The 21,881-nt window shown below is 44.8% G+C and overlaps 1 protein-coding gene across 4 annotated transcripts in view; it reads right to left on the reverse strand.

The window, feature by feature from the left end:
- Nucleotides 1–21,881, reverse strand: part of USP18 (ubiquitin specific peptidase 18) — a 53,706-nt gene that overhangs the window by 10,718 nt on the left and 21,107 nt on the right. For 3 of the 4 annotated variants that reach the window (XM_070049091.1, XM_051837063.2, XM_017338488.3), the window contains 7 exons: nucleotides 9,482–9,746; nucleotides 7,868–7,964; nucleotides 6,466–6,611; nucleotides 3,705–3,784; nucleotides 2,610–2,756; nucleotides 2,118–2,213; nucleotides 1,494–1,661 (listed from right to left, as the gene is read on the reverse strand). In XM_070049091.1, the coding sequence (XP_069905192.1) occupies nucleotides 1,494–1,661; nucleotides 2,118–2,213; nucleotides 2,610–2,756; nucleotides 3,705–3,784; nucleotides 6,466–6,611; nucleotides 7,868–7,964; nucleotides 9,482–9,641 (894 nt within the window). In that variant the 5' untranslated portion in view covers nucleotides 9,642–9,746. The remainder of the gene's footprint in view (nucleotides 1–1,493; nucleotides 1,662–2,117; nucleotides 2,214–2,609; nucleotides 2,757–3,704; nucleotides 3,785–6,465; nucleotides 6,612–7,867; nucleotides 7,965–9,481; nucleotides 9,747–21,881) is intronic. The other variant, XM_051837066.2, reaches the window with a different exon arrangement.

The following is a 21,881-nucleotide window of genomic DNA, read 5'->3' on the forward strand; positions in this document are numbered from 1 at the left end:
AATAGATGAAGGAGTGGGGAACCACACAAAATCATCACCTTAAAACTTGATCTGCTATAGATTTATTGAATTGCCGTATATGCAAAGAGAATACAAAATTTTCTAAATGTAGCACATCGAAATTCTAGAGAAGATATTTACGTCATTGTTTTTCTCAGAAATCTTCCAATAAATTATTATCTCTTTTTTGTTTTTTTGTTTTTTGTTTTTTGTTTTTGACAGGCAGAGTTAGACAGTGAGAGAGAGACAGAAAGGCCTTCCTTTTCCGTTGGTTCACCCCCCAAATGGCCGCTACAGCTGGCGCGCTGCACCAATCCGAAGCCAGGAGACAGGTTTTCCTCCCAGTCCCCCATGCGGGTGCAGGGCCCAAGCACTTGGGCCATCCTCCACTGCCTTCCTGGACCATAGCAGAGAGCTGGACTGGAAGAGGAGCAACCGGGACAGAATCCGGTGCCCCAACCTGGACTGGAACCTGGGGTGCCAGCGCCGCAGGCAGAGGATTAGTCAAGTGAGCCGCAGCACCGGCCAATAAATTATTATCTCAAGACAACTGAATTTGACTTTACTCTGATTAAATTTAGACCTATCAACTGGCTACTCTATTATTTTCAAACGGGGCATCCACTGTTTTAATAAGAACATTTGGCTGGTACTATACTTGGAACCCAAAATGTCACATTTCTGCAAGTATTTGTTTGTATTCTACATGTTATTTCCAAAGCAAAGTACTGAACTGTGAATGTCTTCCCTCAGGACTGTGAGGTATACAAGTCATATGAGAACAAGTCCGACATTTAGAAAACCTTAGAAGCAACTACAAACTGCAAAACCTTGTTGTCCTATCCTTTTACACATAGGTTTCCATCATCAAAATATTGTTGAAAAGTAAATATTTATCTTTTTAATAAACTTTTTATTGCAGAATAATTTTAAATTTACAAAACAAAAATTGTGAAGTAGTAGTTTCCCCTAGACCCTTCACCCAGCTTCCCCTATTCTTAACATCTCATATTAGTACATGAGTTTAAAAAAATTCAGTGTGAACACAGGATGATGACTACTAGAGGGCTGGAGGGGTGGGAAGGATAAAGGGAATTTGAATAAAAGATAAATAGGAGAAGCTGCGTGTGGTTCATTAACGGCGACAATAAGTGTTTCTTGCATGAAATCACATCAAGCTGGTTTTTTTCTGTCCCCTTGTGTATCCCAAGCATGGCCAGCAGGGGGCATGATTTCTTAGAAGAGAGGCTAACAGAGGAAGACCTCAGTCACTGGGCTGTAACTTTTTTCTCTAGATAGACAGTGTTTGTCCAGCATGCTGCTGCTTAACTCTACCCCACAGTCTGGAACCCATTAAGGGCCAACTCACTGATCTGGACTGGGAAAGAACTTGTAAGTGGAGAAGGTATGAGTGGGTGGCTTACAGCAGCTTAGGAGAATAGGAACCGTGGCACCTGCTGAGATGCAGGATGAGAGGGAGGTGAGCATCTCACCTGTTCCTCAGCATTGCTGAGGGCCTGCTCACTCGGAAGGACTTGATTGACATCCAAGCTCTGGGGGAAATACAGGGAGTGGCAGACCTTTTGTGTCCGTGAATTGCTGACGGAGAATCGCTTGAGGTGGATCGTCAAGGTCAAGGGCAAATGGGTCAGCTTCAAGGCCTGAGAAAGCAAAATCAAGGCAGAAATGAAGCTCTCTGACACTTGCAAGGAGTAGAAGCAGGGTTGGTGGCATGTTTTTCTTCCCAAAGAGGTGGCAGGGTTAAATCCTGGAATTCACTGCCTCTGTCATACTCCTCCATGAATAACTTGGCCTAGGACACTTGCCTACTGCACCACTGTGCATCTCCCATTGGCACCTGAACCCAGCAGAACTATGACATCTTCTCCAGGGAGCTGGTTTTTTTCCTCCTCTGCCTACTGCTCTTGGACCTTCTCCTCTTCTCCTTAGAGGCTCTGTCCCTCTCAATGATGTGTATACCGCCCTGGGACTCAGAAGCCCTGGGATCCCAGGCACTAGCCTGACCCTGTCTCCCTCCATCCTGCAAAGACTGCATTGGGAAATCCTGCATGGGCAACCTCAGACCAGGGAAGTGTCATCTCTTAGGGAGTGAGCACCTGCTTTCCGTAGGTCTTCTTTCCACAGTTCTGACAGAAACACTTGCTTTTTCTTGATAACTCCGTGGGCTGCAAGAAACAGCGCAGCGCATCCTCCTGCCCCACCCAGAACAAGGACAAAGCAGGTTGATTAGTTCCCACCTAGAGTACAGCCTCCCCACCCTGCTGCTGGGGGGTTCCAAGCAAGCTCACTCCATGCCCCCCACTTTAATGTCAGGCCCACTGTGTTACACTTGGTGGGTCTTAGAAACTGCTTCCTGCAGAGGGAACAAAACAGGAGAGACACCTGTTAAGGGAGCAGCAGAAGAAAGAAGAAAGAAGAGTAAAAAAAATAAAAAATACTTTTTGCCAAATCAAAGCATAAATTGACCAGAGCTTCACAGATGAAATGCAAAGTGACATTTAAAAGCCAAGGGCAGCTAAAAGAAGCAAGGGGGAATGGCAACATTAGGTTCTGTGGGAACAGTGAATCCGCCAAGAGAAACCTCTTACCAGTGTTCTCAGAGGCTTTAAATCCATATCAAAAAGACTAAGAGGGAGGGTCAGCAAGCTACTGTCTCTACTTGTCTCCTTGGTACAGTCCAGGCAAATCAGGAACTCCTTTACCCCAATTGTATACAGGGCCTGCAGCCTCTCTACCTGCATGAGAGATGAGGGGAGACATAACATTAAAAAGCCATTAACAGCCGGCGCTGTGGCTCACTTGGTTAATCCTCCGCCTGCGGCACCAGCATCCCACATGAGCGCCGGGTTCTAGTCCCAGTTGCTCCTCTTCAAGTCCAGCTCTCTGCTGTGGCCCGGGAAGGCAGTGGAGGATGGCCCAAGTGCTTCGGCCCTGCACGCGCATGGGAGACCAGGAGGAAGCACCTGTCTCCTGGCTTCGGATTGGCCCAGCACGCCAACCGTGGCGGCCATTTGGGGGGCGGGGGGGTGAACCAACAGAAAAGGAAGACTATTCTCTCTGTCTCTCTCTCTCTCACACTGTCTGACTCTGCCTGTCAAAAAAGAAAAAAAAAAAAAGCCATTAACCAGCCCAGGCCAATTTCCAGAGATTGGAGCCACCAGCTGAGAGCTCCAGAAATGGGAGCCACTCTATGTCTTATTGTGAAAGTGAAAGGTAGTAACAGTAATTACATGATGGAATGGCAATAAGCATTTTATGTGGATTAACTTTCATTCCTGGGATCAGCACCGTGGCTCAGTGGGTTAATCCTCTGCCTGCGGTGCAAGCATCCTAAATGGGCGCCTGTTCTAGTCCCAGCTGCTCCTCTTCTGCTCCAGTTCTGCTATGGCCTGGGAAAGCAATAGAAGATGTCCTAAATGCTTGGGCTCCTGCACCCGCGTAGGAGACATGGAAAAAGCTCCTGGCTTCAGATGGGCGCAGCTCCAGCCATTGTGGCCGTTTGGGGGGTGAACCAACAGATGAAAGATCTTTCTCTGTCTCCCTCTCACTGTCTGTAACTCTACCTCTCAAATGAATAAATAAAATTAAAAAAAAAAAAACTTTCACTCCTCTCTGCACCATATACAAACAACAGTGGATAAGTTAAACGGGTAGCCTCTGTGCTCTCTGCTCCAGGTTCCTACCAAGTCCACATCTGTGATCTGGTCTTTAATCAGGTTCCAAACCGTGAGGTAGAGCTGTGCAGCATCATGCTGGACAAACACTACAAGAGAGAAGAGCAATAGCCCAGTTAGTGAGGGTTCTGGGGATCTTCTCATGCCTCTCTGCCCTAGCTACCCAGATGTACATGGACACTTCGTCCTGTCTCAGCTTTCCCCTCTCCCAAAAAAGCCTCCAATTGTATTACCTATTAGATGCTCCAGGAATGAAAAATTCAGCTTGGTATTGATTTTTGAGAACTCCTCTTAGAACTTAAGCTCAAGGGAGTAGGCATTGGGCACAGTCAAGATGCTCCTCAGAAGCCAGCCCCATGGCATAGCGGGTAAAGCCACTGCCTACAGTGCCTGCATCTCATGTGGGCACTGGTTTGAGTCCTGGCTGCTCCACTTCCAATCCAGCTCCCTGATAATGTGCCTGGGAAAGCAGCAGAGGATGGCCCAAGACCTTGGGCCCCTGCACCCATGTGGAAGACCTGGATGAAGCTCCCAGCTCCTGGCTTCGGCCTGGTCCAGCCCTGACCATTGCAGCCATTCAGGAGTGAACCAGCGAGTGGAAGATATTTTCTCTCTCTCTCTCTCTCTCTCTCTCTCTCTCTCTCTCTGCCTTTGCCTCTCCTCTATAACTCTGACTTTAAACTTAAAAATAAAATTAAAATATATTTTTAAAAAAGATGCTGCCTGGGACACCAGCACTCCATATCAGAATACCTAGGGTTCAAATCTCAGCTCTGCTCTCAATTCCAGCTTCCTGCTAATGCACACCCTGGGAGGCAGCAAGTGATGGCTCAAGGAGTTGAGTCCCTGCTACCCATGTGAGAGACCTGGATTATGTTCCAGGCTCCAGACTGCAGCTTGGCTCAGCTGCAGCTGTTGTATTCATTTAGGGAGCATTCTCTCTCTCTCTCTCTCTCTCTCTCTCTCTCTCTCTCTCTCTCCATTTCAACCAAACAAAATAAATATATTTAAAACAATTAAAAAAGGAAAAATTCCCTAAAGTATACAGACTATTAAGGGAGACTAAAAAGAAGGTGAGAATACAGCTGGAATGGTGGAATAGAGGCCTCCATAAATCTGCTCCTTCAGGAAAGAAAATGCTGGAAAAAAACATCATAAGGGCCACATGTGGCAAACCCCCAACCAACATCACACTGAATGGGGAAAGGCTTAAAGCTGGGATCTGGAACAAGTCAAGGATGCCCACTTTCACTACTATCATTCAACACAGTAGAAGTTCCAGGTCTCCTATGCAGGTGCAGGAGCCCACTACTCTTCCAGCTGCATTAGCAGGGAGCAGCCAGGACTCAAACCAGCACCCACATGGGATGCCAGTGTCACAGGCGTCAGCTTTACCTGCTATGCCACAACACCAGCCCCAGTAAATGGTATTATATCAAATTAAGTTTTTTCCATACAGCAAAGAAAACAATACAGTTAAAAGATAGCCTATGTAATGCGAAAATTTTTGCAAATATTCATCCAATAAGGGATTAATATCCAAACAATACAAAGAACTCAACTCAATAGCAATAAAAATAATAACCAGGTTTCTAAATGGGCAAGTGACCAAGAATAGACATTGCTCAAATGAATAAAAATTGCCAAGTAATTTTTTATAAAAAAATCTTGACAATACTAATATTCAGGAAAATATAAATAAAAACCACAAAGAGTGGCTTTAATCTCTCATCTGAGATAGATTGTTATAATCAAAAAGACAAAAAAAGAATAAATGCTGGCACACCACTGGCAGAAATGCAAATCAGGGTAGCCTCAGAAAACTCAGAAATAGAATTCCCATATGATCCAGAAATTCCACTATCGGGTATATAGTCAAAGGAAAGGAAACTGGTGTGTCAAAGAGTTAACTACATTCCCATGTTTGTTTCAGCACTATTCACAACAGCTAAGACACAAATGCAATCTAGGTGTCTAACAACAGACGAATGAACAAAGCAAATGAGGTATAGGGGTGGTGTTGTGGTGTTCTGGCAATTCCACTTCTGATCCAGCTCTCTGCTTATGGCCTGGGAAAGTAAGAGATGAACCAATTGTTTGGGCCCCTGCACCCATGTGGGAGACCTGGATGAGGCTCCTGGCTCCTGGCTTCAGCCCAGCCCAGCCCTCTATCTCTATCTCTCCCCCACCCCCACCTTCTCTCTCTCTTACTCTGATTTTCAAATCAATAAATATTTTTTAAAAAGAAAAGACAATGAGGTATATAATAAAAAATTATGAAATCCTATCTTTTGTCACAAAATGAAACTGGAGGACAATGATGTTAAGTAGAAGCCAGGCACAGATTCTGGGAGCTGAATTGGAAGTGAAGCATGAGACTTAAACCGGCACTCATATGGGATGCAGCTTAAGCCATGCCACAAAGCGGCCCCAATCTTTCTGCCTTTCAAAAACAAATAAAATGAAGTGGGCATTGCATTTAGTACAGTGGTTAGGATGCTGGTTGGGTTGCCCACATCCCACTTCAGAGTGCCAGGCTTTAAGTTCAGGCTGTGCTTCCAATCCATTTACCTACAAATGCACACCCTGACATGCAGCCATGATGGCTCAAGTAGTTGGGTCCCTATCACTCACATGAGATCTCTCTCTCTTTCTCTCTCTCTCTCTCTCTCCTTGACCCCCCTCTTCCTCTTCCCCCTCCCCCACCCCTCTCAAGCTTCAGTCCCCTCGAGATCCGTAGGTGGGAGCTGGACTAGAAGGATGATCTTACATGGCACATTGTACTTTTGGAGGCAGGAGACGAGCTCTATGGGTCTCACCGCCTTCTGCCGGCTGTCCTGCATCTTCTCCAGCAGCAAAAGCAACTGGAAAGGGACACTTCTCTTCTGCTCCTCCACTCCCCTCGGCACTGTTATCCTGCCAGATAAGAACAGCCAGGAGCCTCCTTAATAGCCACCATTCTCAGTGGGAGGTACACATTGGAATCATGTGGGAAACATTTTTGAATTTTCAGACTACTCCCCACAGAAACTAAATTCTGGGGGTGGGGCCCAATTAACAGAATTTTTAAGTTCCCCAAAAGATTTGAATGGGTAACCAATATTGAGAATCACCATGTTGGTGCATTGGTTGGTACATAGTCCCCTCTCAATAGGGGCATCAACAACACCATTGCCTTAACCCCCACTCCCAACCCTTCCCTATAATCACAGTAGAATGAAGGGCAGATACTCTGGGTTCTAGGTCCATATCCAGGCCAAGCACCAAAACGTCCAATGTAATGCACTCCAAATTGAAAGCAAAGATTGAGTTAGGCCCAGGAAGGACAACATAAAGGGTGCCAGTGTCTTTCAGCAATGATCCATTGTATTGTGGCCATCTCTCAATTGCCCGTGCCAACAGATGAGAAAAACAAGCAAACACAAGGCAAAAGAGAATGAGTGATTGTGTGCATGCATGGGGGTTGGGTCGGTGGTGGGGTTCTCCTGACATTTTCCCCAACACTGACGTAGTTCCCTTTTAATCAAATCAGTAGCTGTCAGTTCTGGACGCATTTTAAAATCACCCAAGGAGCCTTTTTAAAAGTATCAAAACAGTGGGCATTTAGCTTAGGGGTTGAGGTACCCATGTCCCACACTGGAGTGACTGGGATCAATTCCCAGCTCCAGGTCCTGAGTCTGGTTTCTGGCTAATGTAGACCCTGAAAAAGGGATGATGGCACAAGAGATTAGGTTCCTGCTGCCCACAAAAGAGACCTGGATTATGTTCCTGGCTCTCAGCTTTGGCCCAGCCCAGCCTTGGCCCTGGAGGGCATTTGGGGAGTGAACCAACTGATGGGAGTTCTCTTTCTCTCTCTCTCCTTCTCTCTCTCTCTTCCCCCATCTCCACTCTGCTCCCCTCCCCTTCCCTCACAAATAAATAATAAATAGTGTAAAAGTACAAATGCTTGGGTCCCACCCCAGATCAACTGAAACCACAGAACTGAGGATGGAACCAAGCACTTATGCATCTTTAAAATTTCCTATGAGCTTCTATATGCAGAAAAGTACCTTTTCTCTGGTAATTTTTGAAAGAAGATCTCTAAAACTCCAAGACATAGTGAATATTTAATATCATCAGTTTATAATGCTTTATAATTACTTTATGTTTATCAGTCTGAATAACAGACTCACCTCTTCAATATCTTGGTGAATTCCACATTCATGATGAATACCTGAATCAGGGAATTAAGGCTACAGGTCTGTCCAAGGTTGTATAAACCAACTAGGCCTATAAAGGGATGAGAAAAAAAATACAAGGACAAGGCATAAATAAAGATTTAACAAAAAACAAATTTTTTTTTCTAGTTGCACTAAGGACATGAAATTCTGTGAAGTGCTCTCACAGGCACAAAGACATCACTAAGAGCCTTACCAATAAATTAAAGAGGAAGTACCAAGCATGAAGCTTTGCAAAGTTAACTAACAGGAAAAATTTTAATGATCTATTACAAAAGATAGGTGTCACCAAAAAAGGTGTATTATTCATTGCCAATTCAATAGTACAAGCAATTGTTGGAAAAGAAATAAACAAAGGCAGACATTTGGCAAAGTAGTTTAGACACCACTTGGGACACCCATATTGGATACCATATCAAGTCCCAGCTCCACTCCTGATTCCAGCTTCCTGTTGATGTGCACCCTGGGAGGCTGCAGTGATGACTCAAGAAGTTGGGTCACTTCCACCCATGTAGGAGACCTGAATTGAGTTCCTAGCTCCTGATATTGGATTGGTCCACTTGCAGACACTTGGGGAATGAACCAGAGTGTGTTGTGTGTGTGTGTGTGTGTGTCTTTCCCCCTCTCTCTCTCCTTTCAAATAAATGAAAATAAATATATGTTTAAAGAAATAAACATTACAAAAAGCATATAACTGGGAGAATTATGTGTTCCCCCCATTCAAATTGGCCTCTACAGAGCTGACCCAGCTGAGCATCTATGTGGCTCAGAGATAAGAACACCTCTCCCAGCTAGTTTATGCTGCACTCCATGGAGAGTTCCCTGCCCACTCCCTACCACAGAAATGGAGGAAGATCCACCTAAGCTAAACCCACCTGAAAAGCTGAGAGCCATTAGGAGCTTACAAGGACATGAAAAATCCAAAACATAACATTTCTCTGACACTCTAGCAACTCACCTCCACTTTCCCAATCCAACTTAGGCTCAACGGATCCCACAGCTGAACAGTTTAAAAGCGAAGGAGAACCCAGAACTCAGAATTCCTTAGAAAAGAGCTTTGGTGTTTATGGAACAAGGCAATAAACATGTAAAAATCCAAGGGTAAGAAGTGATCACAGATTTCTGCTCCCTTTCAGCAGGGACAACGTGTTCATTCTGTCCCCCCCACCAACCCCAATTGCCTGCAATGGCTAGAGCTAGGTAAGGTCAAAGCTGGGAGCTGTAAATGCAATCCAAGTCTCCCACATGGGTAGCAGGGACCCAGTTACTTAAGCCCTGATTCCTCCCAGGGTCTGCAGTGCCAGGAAACTGGAACAGAGCTAGGACTCAAACCCAGGCACTCTGATGTAGGACACAGGCATCTTAACCTCTAGGCCAAACACCTGCCCCAGACTTAATTCCATTTACTTTTCCTAACAATCCTTGTGCTCAGTACTGTTAACACCCCCATTTTACAGATATATAAAAGGAGGCAGAGGAGATCATTATGGCCTACAGCTGTAGAGTACAGTGAGTGAGCAAAACATTCCTATAAAGCCAAAAAGGGAAAAATGACAGGGTTGTAATGACCGTGACGGTAGTCCCAGGGACCACGACGTTCTCTCAGCTTCTCTCTCTTCCTCTTCATGTTGTTCTCCTCCTCCTTCTCAACAGACTGTGCTGGAAACTGTAGAGACTCAGCCAGGACTGACCGGCAGGTTCTCGTCAGGAGCCCAAACACTTTGCCCATTAGGGATCACTCCAAAACTCCCAGGCTGAGGCTGCCTTGCTGGTGTTCAGAACCACATGACTCCACTTTCAGAAGAGCTATCATGAGCAGGGCACATTGAAAGCTCTGTGAAAACACATGGCAGGTGAGTAAGGGGAAGGGAAGGGAGAAAGTGTATTTGTGTCATCGGTTCTGATTTCCAAGAGCCATGTCCTAGAAGGAGACAGTGGAAGCAAGAGCAAGGCAAAGGCAATAGCAGAGATGTTCCAGGAATGCTTAGTGCAGCACTGTACTCAGAGCGGGCCAGGACACTGGTAAACAAAGGAAAGAGTCAGGAAACCAGTCCGAATTACAGTTTGAAGCCTGCAGTGTAGGAAGCGGATTGTTCTTTGAACCGGAAGGGTCCCCTTGCCCACTTTTGCGCATCCTGGATGTACGTTGCAAGCAGCAATCACCATACCACCTCCAGTCTTCTACACCCTGGACACCCGCCCACCCAAACCCTTGCCCTGGCAAATTGCTTCTCAGGGAGGCAGTTTCCTCCTGGAACAATACTTTCCCCATCTGTTTACTCATCGTGAGTAAACACAGCCTTCCTTAGAGCAACTCCCCACTGGAGCTGATCCTTTGGGATGACACCCCAAGTAGACAGACCCCTCATGTCCACTACCAACACACATTCAGGAAGATGGATCCTAAAGCTCCAGGGCCTGGGGACAGCAGCAAGGCCAGATGTCCCCTACTCTTGGCCACACACATTTCTGTCGTTCTTAGAGGCACTACCAACTCTCACCACAGAATTCCTCTTCTCCCTAGATTCTCTACTCTGGTAATTGGCATAACATTCACCAAGGGGTCCAGCTGGAAACATGGTGTCTCCTTGCTCTCTGCTCTCATCCCCAGGCACCTATGGCAAACAACTCCACTGTTGAAAGGCCGCTCACAAGCAAACTCCCTGGTGCCCGCCTTCGACTTCCCTGGATACTCCCACAGCCACTCAAGTCCCCATAAGATGTTTCCACATCTCGAAAACATGTCCCAAATCCTCGGGAAGGCCCATACAGATTGTACACAGAACTATTCAAGTCACTGGCTTACTCTGATATGAATATTTGTTTCTCCATTTGCCAGTGTGTGGTTTGCCACTCAGATGCACCTCTCAGCACAGACACCGACTCCCCAGGTTGAGAGGGGTGTTGGTGGCTGATAGCAGCCATGTCCCTCTGTACAAACCAAAGGTCTGGGGACACAGCAAAGTCGCAGCTATGAAAGAAGCCATGTAAACCTAAAGTACTCAAATTCTGGTCCTTTACTTCCTCCTGACAACACAGACCTCAGCCAATGGTCTGCTCTCCCCAAGCATGCCATGGAATCCCAGGAGGGGTCTCATCTGTGTTTGGAACAAAGCTCACATGCTACACTACCACTTACCTCCCTAAACTGTCCTCTAGGAAGCTATGGGGCATGGTCAGACACAGCAGTCAGTATGCAGAGGCGCCCCCATCTCTTCAAGTGGGAGCTCAAGGAGACACATCTGAACAATATAGAAACAAGACTCACAAAATCAAGCCCCTCTCAACCCAACATGTGTCCATCTCCCACTCCAAACCAAGCAGGAGCAAGGAGCATCCAGACTCTAATGATAAAAGACTCCCTCTTACTCCATTAAGGCCTTCCCCAGCCTGCACACATACCCAGAAAAGCCCAATACAACCAAGATAATGACCTTCCTGCAAAGGCAACAGTAAGTAACACAGCCAATTGGAGCTTGTCATGTGCAAAAGAGACAACTGAGCCTGCACAGAATACAGAGCCAGGTGCAAGCTGCAGTGCTGAGGAGGACAAATCAGAGACAGAGAGGGCCTGGCCACAGCTTCCCCATCCAATAAAACACCTGTTCAGCTCCCTCACAGAGCCAGTCAGTAGAACCTCTTCTTGCTATGCTATCTGTCTTGTGTTCAAGCATAAGCCCCCAATAAACTGCATCTGAGCTGAACACCAGCACCTTGTCAATTTCTATTTGCAAGTGAGCCAAAGAACTCTGGATCAGTATCACATCAGGTCTTCCCACCACCTCATGTCTTCTGATTTCACCGAGTTCCTTCTTGAAAGGACTTCAACTTCTTCCTGAAGCTTCTACCTTCCCCAGTGCCTTGAGGCCTGCCCACAGATATAACTAGGGAGCACAAACCATGCTGTAGTCTCTTTGCTTCCCTTCTCTTGGCCCAGAGGCATGTACACAGGATTTCCTCAATGGTTCCCCTTTCTCCCTGCCAACAGTCCAGTGGTCCTATAGCCTACCTAGCGATTAGGCACTAAACAGTTTTGATTAAACTAGGACTCTCTTATGATCTTTGGGAGAGATTCTTAGAGGGAAATTGCCAGGGCCAGCGCTGTGGCTCAGTGGGTTAAGCCCCAGTCTGCAGTGCTGGCATCCCATATGGGTGCCGGTTCATGTCTCGGCTGCTCTTCTTCCAATCCAGCTCTCTGCTATGGCCTGGGAAGGCAGTAGAAGATGGCCCAAGTCCTTGGGCCCCTGCACCTGTGTGGGAGACCTGAAAGAAGCTCCTGGCTCCTGACTTCAGATCAGCTCAGCTCTGACCATTGTGGTCATTTGGGAAGTGAACCAGCAGAATGGAAGACCTCTCTCTCTCTCTCCCTCTCTATGTAAAAATTAAATAATTTTGGAAGGAAGGAAGGAAGGAAGGAAGGAAGGAAGGAAGGAAGGAAGGAAGGAAGGAAGGAAGGAAGGGGAGGGAGGGAGGAAAGGAAGGAATGAAGAGAGGGCGGGAGGGAGGGAGGGAGGAAGCTGTTTTGCCTTAGCCATTTACAAGGATCTGGATTGGAAGTGGAGCAGCTGGATGGGAACTGGCACCCATATTGGATGCTGGTGTTGCAGGAGGTGGCTTTACCCCACTACTCCACAACACTGACCTCGAAGACAATTTTTTCAAATGAAGCATGAAATTTCCAAAGCATGGTTTCAACATCATTAGTGAACCAAGATCTGCTCCCCAGCTCCAGATGTGGTTTTAGTCTTTAAAAGGCAAAATAGTCCATGTCATTTCTGATGACTAGGCACTTGATGCTGACCAAGTGATCACTTGTGTTAGCACCATATCTAAGCAACAGGACAAGGTCATTTGGATTAACCTTAATATCTGAATATCCAGTTGCAAACATTCTAAACATAACTTTGAGGTGAATTCTCATATATTTCAGATTTTGAGGTATAAAAGCACAGTTTCTGGGCAAAAGTAAGAATTGAAACAATGAACGAGGTTTGGATCATTTTGCATATAAAACTATTATTTTAAAGAAAATAAATTTTAAAAGAAAATAAATTAAACATTGACACATATATTAATAGTTTGTGAAAAATATTATATCCTTTGGGGGTTAACAACTATTTATTAAGCTTAAGAAATAATTCAAGGGACCCACACTGTGGTATAGCAGGTAAAGCTGCCGCCCACAATGCTGGCAGCCCTTATCAGCACCAGTTCGAGTCCCAGCTGCCCCATTTCTGATCCAGCTCTCTGCTACGGCCTGGGAAAGCAGCGGAGGATGACCCAAGTCCTTGGGCCCCTGCACCCACATGGTAGACCCGGAAGAAGCTCCTGGCTCCTAGCTTCGGATAGGCTCAGCTCCGGCCATTGCAGCATTGCAGCCATTTGAAGAGTGAACCAGCAGATGGAAGACCTCTCACTCTCTCTCTCTTTCTCTCTCTCTCTCTCTCTCTCTCTGTCTATGCCTCTCTGTAACTCTGCCTTTCAAATAAATAAATAAATCTTTAAAAGAAAAAAATAAATAGTCCCAGGAAGAAGAGTCCAGATTCAATCAAGTCACTGCTCTTTGTAATGTAACTCAGTGTAAGGCTAAAAACTGTTGTCCCATGACCGCTTTAGATTGTCATTAAATTAAATAGTTCAGGAGAGGAGTCTCAGATCTGATAGTTGTTCAAACTACAAATGCTGGGGAACAACATGACTTCTGGAAAATAGGTACCTAAAGATAATATTCCTGAATTACATTCTGCCATGCACAAAATATACTGAGAGTTTTAAATGTCCTGGCCGGCGCCACAGCTCGATAGGCTAATCCTCTGCCTAGCGGTGCCGGCACACCGGGTTCTAGTCCTGGTCGGGGCTCCGGATTCTGTCCCGGTTGCCCCTCTTCCAGGCCAGCTCTCTGCTGTGGCCAGGGAGTGCAGTGGAGGATGGCCCAAGTCCTTGGGCCCTGCACCCCACAGGAGACCAGGAGAAGCACCTGGCTCCTGGCTTCGGATCAGCGTGGTGCGCTAGCCGCAGCGCGCCGGCCGCGGCGGCCATTGGAGGGTGAACCAACGGCAAAGGAAGACCTTTCTCTCTGTCTCTCTCTCTCTCTCTCACTGTCCACTCTGCCTGTAAAAAAATAAAATTAAATAAAATTAAATGTCCTACTTCCACATCATGTGCATCAGGCATCTGAATAGGCAGAAAAAGCCAGAGTTCATTTTATACCTAATAGCATGAACTGATGATGAATTTAGCAAGGATTCAATGCTGCAAAACTTGAAGAAGAAAGATTTGTAGCCTGGAAATCCAGTTTTTAAAATGTTAAAGTTGGGGCCGACGCTGTGGCGCAGCGGATTAAAGCCTTGGCCTGAAGCGCTGGCATGCCATATGGGCGCCGGTTCTAGTCCTAGCTGCTCCTCTTCCAATCCAGCTCTCTGCTATAGCCTGGGATAGCAGTAGAAGATGGCCCAAGCCCTTGGGCCCCTGCTCCTGCATGGGAAACCCAGAACAAGCTCCTGGCTCCTGGCTTCAGATCGAGCAGCTCCGGCCATTGTGGCCGTCTGGGGAGTGAACCAGCGGATGGAAGACCTCTCTCTCTTTTCTACCTCTCTCTATAACTCTGTCTTTCAAATAAATAAAATAAATCTTTTTTCAAAAAAAGTTAAAGTCATACAATTGTCATCAACAATGGAACAAACAAGATGAAGGCTAAGAATGGTTTAAGAACCCGTGTTTATTACAGCTCAATTTATAATATATAGAATCAACCTAGATGTTCATCAGCTGATCATTGGATAAAGAAATTGTGGTGTATATACACATGATGTAATACTACTCAGCCAAAAAAGGAAGGAAATCTTGTCATTTGCCACACAATGGATGCAACTAGAGACCATTATGCTAAGTAAAATAAGCCAGTCCCAAAAAGACACATGTCATATGTTTTCCCTGATTTGTGGTAACTAATATACAGCATACAAAAAAAGAACTAATATATATGAGTGAAGTTGACATCTTGAGGTTTGATTATTATTTATAGCCCTTGTCTGTACTCCTGAGGAACAATGGTTTTTCTACTTACTCTTGTTGAATTCCTTATTTAATGGAGAGTTAAGTTTGTAATTATGAAGTAAATTGAAAGTGTGTCATTTATATTTATTAAATAAAAGTTAAAAAAAGAAAGTATGTCAATGCAAAAATTAAAATAAAAATAAGAAAGGAGGGGAGGCAGCAGTGAGGAAGGATAGGGTGCAAAGCATCATTATGTTCTCAATACATGAAATGTGTTCCCTTTATATAAATAAAAAAGTTTTTTTAAAAAAAGAAAAAAATCAAAAGCATTCAGCCAGGGCTGGCTTTCTAAGTATGCAACTTGTGCCATTACTTGGCTGGTTTAATGTTTTCCCCTTGCCAACTTTTTTAACAGGGAGTCTCATGTTTTTTTGTTTGTTTGTTTGTTTGTTTGTTTTGCCACAGGACCAATAAAGTATGTAGCCTGTCCTGTACAGTGTTCTGTTCACATTTCTTAGGCATGTGTTCAGAAAGTAATAATAGCACAGCAGAACATAACAGAAATCCTGGCCAAAGGAGAAAGATGGTCAATCAGTCCATGGCACACTACGTGACACCAAATATTTTGTAATTTTGCACAAGTTGTTCAAACACTAGAGAAAGCAGGCACCAGGTGCTTCCAAAAAACTACTCAAACAGTTAACAACTGCAAAAGCAAGAATGCTGTACTTTACAAAACCTAATACCTGCAATTTCTTCACTGAAACCTATAGAAGGAATAACAAAATTAAAAGTCATTTGAAAACCCCAAGGTTTATCATGCATTACTTGCTGTAGGATCTTCCTGCCCTTCAGTTTTAGAGAAGAGGTTGAAATTGGTGTGCTTTTAAAGGGGAGATGAGAGGAGCCCAGAGAGGTGGCCTAGTGGGTAAAGCCACCACTGTGACGCTGGTATCCCACATGGGTGCCATTTCATGTCTAGGCTGCTCTGCTCTGGTCCAGCTCCTTTATAATGGCCTGCGAGGGAAAGCAGAGGATGGCGCAAGTGCTTGGACCCCTGCATCCATGTAGGAGACCCAGAGGAAGCTCCTGGCTGCTGGCTTTGGCCTGGCTCAGCCCTGGCCATTGCGGCCATTTGGGGAGTGAACCAGCAGATGGAAGATCAATTCATTCTCTCTCTCTCCCTCTTCCTCTCCCTCTCTCTCTCTCTCTTCTGTCCATCTCTCCCTCTCTCTCTGTAGCTCTGATTTTTAAAAAGGGGGGGAGCAGTGAGAGCCAGATAACCTCAACTGTGACTAAATATTTTTTTTGACAGGCAGAGTTAGAGAGGGACAGAGAGAAAGGTCTTCCTACCGTTGGTTCACCCCCCAAATGGCCACTACGGCCAGCGCACTGTGCCAATCCGAAGCCAGGAACCAGATGCTTCCTCCTGGCCTCCCACGTGGGTGCAGGGCCCAAAGACTTGGGCCATCCTCCACTGCCTTCCTGGACCACAGCAGAGAGCTGGACTGGAAGAGGAGCAACCGGGACAGAATCCAGTGCCCCAACCGGGACTAGAACCCTGGCGTGCCAGCGCCGCAGGTGGAGGATTAGCCTAGTGAGCTGCAGCACCGGCCAACTGTGACTAAATATTGACTCTAACTCTCAGTCCTTCAGAGTTCTGTCAAAAGGGGTCAACATATAGGCAGATGCTGTCTGACTGTAAAAGCACAGCTTACATCAAAAAGCTTACCATGGTAAGCATCAAGAAGCTTACCATGCTTCTGAAAACATGGTAATTTTCAGTGTGCTTTCTCAATGGAAACTAAAAGTACAATTATCATCTTGAGGAGGGCAAAGTCCTGAATTTTTTATTTTGCTTTGGGAACCACCAGTCTAACATTTTCCTACTAGAAAAGCAAAACCTTGGACCAGCACTATAGCCATCACTTGGGAGTTTATTAAAACAGCAGAGGGAGCCAGTGTTTAGCCTAGCAGTGAAGACATCCACACTGGAGCACCTCAGTTAGATTTCTGGCTCTAAACTCCAGATTCCTGCCAATGCAGACAGTGAGGGGCAGCAGATGACTGCCCAACTAAGAGTCCCTGATACACATGTGGGAGACCTGGACTATGCTACCAGCTTAGCAGTTGTAGACATCTGGAAAGTGAACTAATGGATGAGAGCTCCCTCTCTGCTTTCTCTCTCTCTCTCTCTCTCTCTCTTTCTCTCTCCCCTTCTTTTCTCCCTTCTTCCTGTTCAAATATCTAAAATGTTTTTTAAAGATTCATTTTATCTATTTGAAAGACAGTTACAGAGAGAGGGAGAGAGGGAGAGGGAGAGAGGGAGAGAGGGAGAGAGGGAGAGAGGGAGAGAGGGAGAGAGGGAGAGAGGGAGAGAGGGAGAGAGGGAGAGAGAGAGAGAGAGAGAGAGAGGTCTTCCATCTGCTTGTTTACTCCCCAAATGGCTGCTGAGCTGAGCTGATCCGAAGCCAGGATCCAGGAGCTTCTCCCAGGTCTCCTAAACAGGTGCAGGGGTCCAAGGACTTGGACCATCTTCCACTGCTTTCCCAGGCCATAGCAGAGAGCTGGATGTGAAGTGTAGCAGCCAGGACACAAACCGGTGCCCATATGGGATGCCGGCGCTGCAGGCCAGGGCTTTAACTGGCTGTGCCACAGCACTGGCCCCCACCTAAAATATTTTTTAAAGACAGAATATTAGGCCCCATTGTAGACTTACTGAATTGGAAGCCACAGTTTGACAAGATTCCTAGGTGATCCACATGACCATTACAGTTTGAAGCCTTGCTCTAACAACAAGCACTGAAGAAGCTCTGGCTTCTAAAGCATTTGAGTTTTAATGCAGCAGCTACCATCCATTTGTTTCATGAAGATTATTTTCAAATGTCATTTCTTACAGAACTATTTTAAAAAGCCTTAGGCGGAGCCAAGATGGCGGAATAGTGAGGGCGCGCACCGATAGTCCGGGAAAATTTAGTTTAATAAAAGGGGAGTTACGGTAGCCACAGAAAATAGAACCAAACAAAAATTGCAGGGGAAACCCTTCTGAATGGAGCAGGCGTGAATCGGACGACCTACTGGGAGAACAAGGTCGCCCACCGCACGGAAGCAAAGTCGCGGGACCCAGCCGCAGAAGCCCCAGGGTCTGCGCAACAGTGCTCCAAGGAGAGTGCACGCCACACAGAAAACAGCGGGGAGACTTGAGACGCTCAGGGCTCCGAGTCCACACATCGGCGCTGGAAGGGGAGGTGAGCTCAATAACCCGAGACATTGGTGGGGAAACGGGGGTCAGAATCTAGAGGGGGGCCGGAAAGTGCAGCAAACTCACTACCGGAAAGAAGGAAAAAAAAAGCTTCGGGGTTTCTCTTCCCCCTAACCTTGCAAAGGTTACAAGGCTGCCAGACTTGAAGAATTCCCAAGAGACAAAGAGCAGGCCTCCTCTTTGGATTTACATATCAGTGGGGGAGAGTTAAGGAACTGAGTCACTACAATTCAGTAGCCTAGGCAACCCAGTGGGAGTCCAGAGGAGCCAAAGACTGGAAGCTAAATACCATCAATTCTGCACAGCCCTGCCCTGCAGTGTTACTTACCCCCTGAATAAATAAAATAAATAAATAAATAAAAAGAGAGAGATTTACCACACATAACCTGAGGGTGTCACCTTTGCACACCCTTAACCTGGAAGAACCAGGCAGAGCTCTCAGGCCGCACCCATCTCAAGCCTCCAAGGCTCCTCCAACAGCAGGCAGTCCACTTAACACGGACACAGTATAAAAAAAAAAAAAAAAAAGAAAAAGAAAAAGCGCACAGTGACGCAAGAAGAATTAACTATGCCGAGTAACAAACACAGAAATAGAGGGAGCAAGATCAACGATGACACTATGATGCCTCCAAATAAGCAAAACACCCCAAGCCAAGAGTATGAAGATGATGAGATAGAAGAAATGCAAGATACGGATTTCAAAAAATTTATGATAAGAACATTTAGAAGTTTTCAAAAGCAAATCCTTGAACTACAGAAATCCTTAATGGACAAGATTGAAAATCTTTCTCGTGAAAATGAAATTTTAAGGAAGAGTCAAAATGAAACTCAGAAACTAGTAGAACAGGAAAGTGTAATAGTCAAGAGAAATCAAAATGAAATGAAGAGCTCAATAGATCAAATGACAAACACATTAGAAAGCCTTAAAAACAGAATGGGTGAAGCAGAAGAGAGAATATCGGACTTAGAAGATAGAGCACAGGAAAACATACAGTCAAACCAAAGAAAAGAAGAGGAAATTAGAAACCTGAAAAATATTGTTGGGAATCTACAGGATACTATTAAAAAAACCAACATTCGAGTTCTAGGAGTTCCTGAAGGCATGGAGAGAGAGAAAGGATTGGAAGGCCTTTTTAGTGAGATACTAGCAGAGAACTTTCCAGGTTTGGAGAAGGACAGAGATATCCTAGTACAGGAAGCTCATAGAACCCCCAATAAACATGACCAAAAGAGATCCTCACCACGACACGTGGTAATTAAACTTACCACAGTGAAACATAAAGAAAAGATCCTAAAATGTGCAAGAGAGAAACGTCAGATTACTCTCAGAGGATCTCCAATCAGACTCACAGCTGACTTCTCATCAGAAACCCTACAAGCTAGGAGGGAATGGCGAGACATAGCACAGGTGCTAAGAGAGAAAAATTGCCAGCCCAGAATATTATATCCTGCCAAGCTCTCATTTGTGAATGAAGGTGAAATAAAGACCTTTCATAGCAAACAGAAATTGAAAGACTTTGTGGCCACTCGTCCGGCCCTGCAAAAGATACTTAAAGATGTGCTACACTCAGAAACACAGAAACACGGCCATCAATATGAAAGAAGGGAAAGGAAGAACACCTACCAGTAAAAGAGCATGGGAAGCTCAAAGCATATACTAGAAAATATTTCCGGGAAAATGGCAGGGCAAAGTCACTACGTATCAATTGTCACATTGAACATTAATGGTCTGAATTCTTCAGTTAAAAGACACCGTTTAGCTGACTGGCTCACAGAACACAACCCAACTATTTGTTGCCTACAAGAAACACATCTCTCTAACAAAGAGGCATGCAGACTGAAAGTGAAAGGTTGGAAAAAGATATTCCATGCCAGCAGAAACCAAAAAAAAGCAGGTGTAGCCATATTAATATCAGACAAAATAAACTTTAATACAAAAACTGTTAAGAGAGACAAAGAGGGACACTATATAATGATTAAGGGTTCAATTCAACAGGAAGATGTAACTATTATAAATGTATATGCACCTAATTACAGGGCACCGGTCTATTTAAAAGATATGTTAAGGGACTTAAAGGGAGATTTAGATTCCAATACAATAGTACTGGGGGACTTCAATACTCCACTCTCAGAAATAGACAGATCATCCGGACAGAAGATCAACAAGGAAACAGCAGATTTAATTGACACTATTGCCCAAATGGATCTAACAGATATCTACAGAACTTTCAACCCTACATCTACAGACTTCACATTCTTCTCAGCAGCGCATGGAACCTTCTCTAGGATTGATCACATACTAGGACATAAAGCAAATCTCAGCAAATTTAAAAGAATTAGAATCATACCATGCAGCTTCTCAGACCACAGCGGGATGAAGCTGGAAATTAGCAACTCAGGAAACCCCAGAAAGTATGCAAACACATGGAGACTGAACAACATGCTCCTGAATGAACACTGGGTCATTCAAGAAATCAAAAGAGAAATCAAAAACTTTCTGGAAGTAAATGAAGACAACAACACAACATATCAAAACTTATGGGATACAGCAAAAGCAGTATTGAGAGGCAAATTTATAGCAATAGGTGCCTATATCAAGAAATTGGAAAGGTACCAAATAAATGAGCTTTCAGCGCACCTCAAGGACCTAGAAAAACTGCAGCAAACCAAACCCAAATCTAGTAGGAGAAGAGAAATAATTAAAACCAGAGAAGAAATTAACAGGATTGAATCCAAAAAAACATTACAAAAAATCAGCCAAGCGAGAAGCTGGTTTTTTGAAAAAATAAACAAAATTGACACCCCATTGGCCCAACTAACTAAAAAAAGAAGAGAAAAGACCCAAATCAATAAAATCAGAGATGAAAAAGGAAACGTAACAACAGACACCACAGAAATAAAAAGAATCATCAGAAATTACTACAAGGACCTGTATGCCAGCAAACAGGAAAACCTATCAGAAATGGATAGATTCCTGGACACATGCAATCTACCAAAATTGAACCATGAAGACATCGAAAACCTAAATAGACCCATAACTGAAACAGAAATTGAAACAGTAATAAAGGCCCTCCCAACAAAGAAAAGCCCAGGACCAGATGGATTCACTGCTGAATTCTACCAGACATTTAAAGAAGAACTAATCCCATTTCTTCTCAAACTATTCAGAACAATCGAAGAAGAGGGAATCCTCCCAAATTCTTTCTATGAAGCCAGCATCACCTTAATCCCTAAGCCAGAGAAAGATGCAGCACTGAAAGAAAATTACAGACCAATATCCCTGATGAACATAGATGCAAAAATCCTCAATAAAATTCTGGCCAATAGAATACAACAACACATCAGGAAAATCATCCACCCAGACCAAGTGGGATTCATCCCTGGTATGCAGGGATGGTTCAACATTCGCAAATCAATCAATGTGATTCACCACATTAACAGACTGCAGAAGAAAAACCATATGATTATCTCAATTGATGCAGAGAAAGCATTTGATAAAATTCAACACCCTTTCATGATGAAAACTCTAAGCAAATTGGGTATAGAAGGAACATTCCTCAATATAATCAAAGCAAATTATAAAAAACCCACAGCCAGCATCCTATTGAATGGGGAAAAGTTGGAAGCATTTCCACTGAAATCTGGCACCAGGCAGGGATGCCCACTCTCACCACTGCTATTTAACATAGTTCTGGAAGTTTTAGCCAGAGC

Source organism: Oryctolagus cuniculus, chromosome 9 (genome assembly GCF_964237555.1).
Source record: "Oryctolagus cuniculus chromosome 9, mOryCun1.1, whole genome shotgun sequence".
In the NCBI taxonomy this organism is placed as follows: domain Eukaryota; kingdom Metazoa; phylum Chordata; class Mammalia; order Lagomorpha; family Leporidae; genus Oryctolagus; species Oryctolagus cuniculus.